Raw genomic sequence first — 6,114 nt, 5'->3', positions numbered from 1 at the left:
TTCCAAAGATGACTCTGCACTTGTAAAGAGTGTTTAAGATGAGGCATAGGTGGCGACAAGCCTCCTTCATGCCATACCAAGGTCTCATTACCATCAGCGGCAATACTTTTATTTACCTGGTGCCATTTCAAACGTATGTGACTAAATTTTGTTTGAAAATCACCCTGCACACTCCAATCAGTTACTTGCAGCCCATTGTACTCTATTAAAATTCGGGGCTTAGTTCCCCGACAGTGCTGCCACTCCAGCACCTCAATATTAGGGGAAACCTCTGGGATAGGACAAAAAGGTAAGGAACTAGGAATAGTCTCATTACTATATACAGTATGGTTATACTGAAAGCTTCTAGTTACAATAATAACAGTGTTAGCAGCCACATGGCTATGATTATAGTGAACAGCTCAAGCTTCATGCGATTTCCAGAGACAATGAGGACTAATTCCCACGCAAATTGGAAGTCCTTCCACTCCAAATTGGTATGTGCTATTTATTATTCCCTTTTCCCATTCTATGTTGTCATTATCCATATAGGGGGACGGCATCCAAGTAGTGTCATTGGTGAAAACCTTAATTTCCACCTCCCCCCAGGCAACTCCCTGATACAAGGGTGGAAAGGGAATATAAGTCCAATATTCATACAAAGCCTCACTAAGGGAAATAAGTCCCCTGCCGAGGCACATCCAACAAAAGAAGAGGTGCATGCTGAGTCCAGTTTTCTTTTCAACAGGGTTTCAATCGCCTTGTAGGAAACTACTCAGGTCCGCTCCCTGTAAGGATAAGAGCATAGCCCCGTCCCTGTTTTAGAACTTGCCCTTGAGCGTACTTACCCTCTTCATTAGGATACCAAACCCTTAAATTGTCAGCGGGGACTATCGCCAAGGGAGGTGAGGAAAGATGAGTTACAGCAGCAGAGTCCTGCAATTGTCTCCATTGATTCAAAAAATTTAAGGTAAAAAGAACCTTCAGTATCTGGTTTCTGGGGGACTCATTTCCCCCTTTTTGTTTTTGCAGCTGTGTTTTTAAGATTAAATTTGCACGCTCAATAATGGCTTGACCTTGACTGTTGCCCGGGATACCGGTGAGATGTCTAATATTGTATTGCTGTAAGAAAATTTGTAATTTACAAGAGACATAAGCAGGGGCATTATCAGTTTTAAGTATAAGAGGAATACCCATGATGGTAAAACAAGCTAAGAGATGAGTAATAACAGAGTCAGCTTTTTCAGATGGCAAAGGAGTTGCCCATTGAAAATGAGAGAAAGTATCAATGGTATGATGAACATATTTTAATCGTCTGAAAGAAGGGACATGTGTGACATCCATTTGTCAGATCTGATTAACTTGAGTACCTTGCGGATTAACCCCGGGATGGAAAGATGGAATGCTTAAAGGAGCGCAAGAAGGACAAGCTTGGATAAGAGAATGAGCTTGTTTACGAGTTAAATGAAACCGTTGTTGAAGGCCAGAACTATTAGTGTGATGTAGAGTATGTTCTTGTTCTGCAGCCTGCAGGTGGCTGATTAAAAGCGAATCAATTTGAGTATTACCATGAACTAGGGGTCCAGGAAGTTGAGAATGAGAACGAAGATGAGTAATGAATAGAGGAGCTCGATGTTGGCTCAAAGTGGACCTCGAACAGGAAATACAGATATTGGTGAGAAAGGTAACACAGAATGCTGCCTGAGAAAAGAAAAGATCGGAGACTTAGGATATTGGGTAGAAAATTGTCCAACAAATGAGGCGCAAGCAACTTGCCAAGAATCAGAAGTGGCAAGGAGATAAGTAATCTGACTATGAGTGAATTGAGAGATAATTAAGGAAGGATCTCCTCCCCAGAGTTGTCGACAGCAATGTCGTCCTTTGATGATTAATTTAGCTAAATGATCAACATAAGTAGTCAAGCGTTTAGATGTTTTGTTGGACAAAAAGATCCATTGTAACGGCTGATTTGTTTGATGAATCATTCCTGTGGGAGAATGTAAAGTGTGAAATAAACACAAGGAAAGGGGAACGTCAGGAAAGATATAATGTAAATGGGCTTTTTGAAGCTGCTCTTCTACCAGCTGGAGTTCCTGTAAAGCCAAAGGAGTTAAATGACATGGGCTGTCCAAGTGACTGTCTCCTTCTAGAATAGAAAAAAGATGTTGTAACTGATATGTTGGTATTCCTAAAACAGGACGCATCTAGTTAATGTCTCCTAAAAGCTTTTGAAAGTCATTTAATGTTTTTAAATGATCACGTCGAATTTGAATTTTTTGGGGTCGAATATTTTGTGCTCCTAAGGTATAACCTAAATATTGAATAGGAAAATTCATTTGAATTTTTTCTGGGGCAGTATTAAGTGAGTAAAAAGAAAGCTGAGTTTGTAAAGATGCGAAAGCATCTTGCTGCTTTTCTTTGGTGGGTACAGCAAGAAGAATGTCATCCATATAATGATATAAAAGAACAGAAGGATGACACTTTTGAACAGGATCCAGGACCTGATGAACAAATTCTTGACACGAGGTAGGGCTGTTTAACATACCTTGAGGTAAAACTTTCCACTGATATCGCGAAAGTAGCTGAGAATTATTAAAAACAGGGACAGAGAAGGCAAAATGCTCACAATCCTTTTGATGCAAAGGAATAGAGAAAAAGCAATCCTTTAAATCAATAATCATGAGTAACCAATCTTGAGGAATCATAGAAGGATTAGGAAGGCCAGGTTGTAAAGATCCCATGGGTTGAATACATGCATTAATAGCATGAAGATCTGTTAATAGTCTCCATTTACCATTTTTTTTTTCTTTATTACAAAGACAGGGGAATTCCATGGAGAAGTACTAGGCTCTATATGACCTAAGGATAACTCAAGAATTGAGAACTTTGATACACCTCAGAGGCAGAACCTAATCCAGTAAGAGAAACAGCAACAGACTGTTTAGGCCACTGTAAAGGCCATTGGTTGGAGGCAATAATAGAAACGTCTGCTCCAGTGTCGACCAAGCCCTGAAAAATTTGTCCCTCTACTTTGAGGGGAAACAAAGGTTTTTGTTGAGTTACTAAACTTTCCCAAAAAATGTTTACCCGTGCTTCCAAAACCTCTGGTTCTTTTTTGTCCCCATGAAGGAAACGGAAAATAGGGTAATAAAAGAAGTTGTGCAATCCGCTGCCCCCCTTTAAGGGATATGGGTTTATGAGCCTGTGCCATAATTTGAATTTCCTCTTTATAATCAGAATCTATAACTTCCAAATGAACTTGTAAACCCTGTAGAATGCTACTGCTGTGTCCTATAAGCAGTCCAACAGTATGTGACGGTGATGGCCCAAAAACACCTGTAGGCAATTTAACAATCCCCATTTCTGAGGTAAGTTCGATGGCCTGCAAAATCGCCACATCAGCAGCAGCGCTACCAGAAGTAGCAGAGAAAAGCTGAGCTACTGAAAATTGGGGGTTAACATTGACTGACTGGCCTGCTGATGCTGGACCCCTGAGCTGACTGGAAATTGCAAATGAAGAGGGCTTGTATTGTTGTTGGGGCCCCAAGCTGAAGGGCCCCTTTGCAAGTTTCCTGATCCGGAGGTTAAAAGATTACCATCTTTGTCTACCTTAGAGTGACATTCATTAGTCCAGTGTCGCCCTTTGCCACAACGATGACAGGGCTCAGTGGGAAGCTTTTTAGATCCTACTCTTGAGGAATCGCTCTTATTAGATAGTTTATGGCACTCCTTTTTAAAATGACCAGTCTTTCCACATTGGAAGCAAACTCCCTTTTTTCCCATGAGTGCCTTAGATAAAGCTCCAGCAAACAATTGTGCATTATAGGCAGCCCCTCCCACTCCTGCACAGGCTCTAATAAAATCTTCTATTTGTAAGTTTCCAGCAGCCTTGAGAGGACGCAACAACCTCTGACATTCCTGATTAGCATTCTTGAAGGCTAGTGTGGTTATCAGGATTTTGCCTGCAGCCCCACTACCCACAGTCTTTATTACAGAATCTTGGAGCCGAGCAACAAAATCAGGATAAGGTTCATTGGCACCCTGCAAAACCTTAACAAAAGACAAGGTAGTTTTCCCCGATGGTTCTACTTTACACCAAGCCTTTAAAAACAGTCCTTTAACTTGTGATAATGCCATGTCATTGAGTCCAGATTGAGCCGCTACTGTAGCAAACTGACCAGTACCTGTTAATTACTCCTCTGTTGGCCCTGGAGGATTTCTAGTGGCATTATGGCGAGCCTGTTCTTTGGCATCTTCCAGCCACCAACTGCGTAGCTGAAGCCACTGAGAGCGGTCCAAAACAGCCTTCCCCAAGGTCTCCCAATCAAGAGGCAAAAACAAATTCTCAGAAGAGAAAGAATCTAAAAGCCCCATGACAAAGGGGGATTGAGGGCCATAATTAGCAACAGCTGCCTTCATTTCTTTAAGGAACTTAAATTGAAGGACATTATACTGTACATTTATACCTCCTTGAGGAAATTGATCATTAGGACCAAAAGGTTGCCTAGTAATGGGAAACAATTGTAGAGGATCTTCATTCTCTTGAGAATCCAATACCTCAATTACAGCTTTAGCAGTAGAAGCAGGGACAGCAAAAACCGTGCCTGAACGAGGCAACATTTCCACTGGTGGTGGTGGTGGGGGAAAACTGTCCTCCTCCTCCACCTTGGGTGCCGATGGGGGTGGATGGACCACAGGAAAAGTAAAAACAGGAGTGGGTGGAGGAGAAGGCTGAGGGGGAGATAACTGTAATTGTAAAATTTGTTGTAGCAATTGAACAACCGGCTGCAGCTCCTTTTGAATTTCTGATTCCTTTTCATGAGACACATCATCAGACAAAGGACCGTTTCCACCAGCTACAGGATTATCTAAAGAAGGGGAAATGGCTATTGGAGACTTCGAAGACTCCTCATCCCCATTTTCCCCTTTTTCAGAGTCTGTCTCTAAGAGCTCCAAAGCTTGGGTAATAGAAGCACAAAGGGCCCATAAAGGTGCCGACATTACATCACCGCGCTGGTGTGCTTAACAAAGGGTCTTAACAACCTGTTGCCAATCTCATTTATTTAATTGCACTTTAGTTTGATATTGAAACCAATAGCAATGTTGTTCCACATGAGCAAACAATTTTTGCAGAGTTCTCTCTTTTGTATCAACCCCAATCGAAAGTAAAAGCCCTTGTAATAATCTTACATATTCTGAGGCCAAGGAACTGGAATTCCCCATAATGAAAGCTTAAGAATGTTCCCCTTAACAATCCCCGGGTTTTACCTGCTCCTAGGTGATTCCCCTTCTTGTTCCCCACTACTCACCCGTGCGGACCCTGCTCACTGCACCACTTATTGAGGACCGCGCTGGGGGTGGTGAAGAATGAATAGACGCAAGAGACAAAGACAAACAGAGAACATGGCGGCCGCGCGCAGAGCCTCCGCCTCACTTTATTTATACTCCATAAACCTCACATCAGCAGAAATCACACAATGCAAAACAAACTTTCTCTACCCAGATGTAACCTTCTGCTTAGTTCCTTGTCTCTAGGCTCTTCCTTATTTGTCTGCCTTCTTGGCGCCTACTGGAGTTCATTAAAAGTTCAACTGGAGATACTGTCCTTGAGCCCTATCTATTCTTAGCATATTGTTTTCAATGGCCCCTGCATCACCCTAATACCATAACCAGAAAAGGACGTAACTAAAAAAGAAAACTACAGACTGATATCCTTGATAAACATAAATGCTAAAATCCTTAACACATTAGGTTAATACTAATTAACCTAATCGAACAACATATTAAAAAGATGATCCACCATGATCAAATGGGTTTCATACCAGGGATACAGGGGTGGTTTAACATATGAAAACCAATAAATATGATACACCACATAAACAGAATTAATAACAAAAATCACATGGTCATGTCAATAGATGCAGAAAAAGGGTTAGACAAAATCCAGCGTCCCTTTATGATTACAACTGCCAGCAAAATTGGCATACAAGGGACATACCTTAATGTAATAAAAGCCATTTATGAGAAACCCACAGTCAACATAAAACTGAATAAGAAAAAGTTGAAAGCATTTCCTCTGAGTACTGTAACAAGATAAGGTTGCCCAATCTCATCTCTCCTCATCAAAACAGTACT

General features: G+C 41.4%; 1 protein-coding gene across 2 annotated transcripts; it reads right to left on the bottom strand.

Annotated features, from left to right (window-relative positions):
• Nucleotides 1-219: 219 nt before the first annotated feature.
• On the bottom strand, nucleotides 220-5,430 carry LOC117073501 (endogenous retrovirus group K member 7 Gag polyprotein-like). 2 transcript variants are annotated; one of them, XR_004433255.1, is made up of 2 exons: nucleotides 5,289-5,430; nucleotides 220-767 (listed from the first exon to the last, which is right to left on the bottom strand). XR_004433255.1 is itself a non-coding variant. In XM_033194492.1 (2 exons), the coding sequence occupies exon 1, from the start codon at nucleotides 4,978-4,980 to the stop codon at nucleotides 4,171-4,173; it is 810 nt and encodes a 269-aa protein (XP_033050383.1). In that variant the 5' UTR covers nucleotides 4,981-5,230; the 3' UTR covers nucleotides 220-767; nucleotides 4,164-4,170. The 2 variants fall into 2 exon arrangements, 1 of the variants encoding a protein (XP_033050383.1); XM_033194492.1 differs by lacking the exon at nucleotides 5,289-5,430 and adding an exon at nucleotides 4,164-5,230.
• Between the last annotated feature and the right edge of the window lie 684 nt (nucleotides 5,431-6,114).

Source organism: Trachypithecus francoisi, unplaced genomic scaffold (genome assembly GCF_009764315.1).
Source record: "Trachypithecus francoisi isolate TF-2019V2 unplaced genomic scaffold, Tfra_2.0 Lachesis_group4, whole genome shotgun sequence".
Classification (NCBI taxonomy): Eukaryota; Metazoa; Chordata; class Mammalia; order Primates; family Cercopithecidae; genus Trachypithecus; species Trachypithecus francoisi.
Note: the sequence above shows the minus strand (reverse complement) of the source record. Positions and strands in the feature narration are given on the sequence as shown.

Bases quoted from the DNA above. Each gene is read 5' to 3' on its own strand.
- LOC117073501 (XM_033194492.1), bottom strand. From the start codon at position 4,980: ATGTCGGCACCTTTATGGGCCCTTTGTGCTTCTATTACCCAAGCTTTG.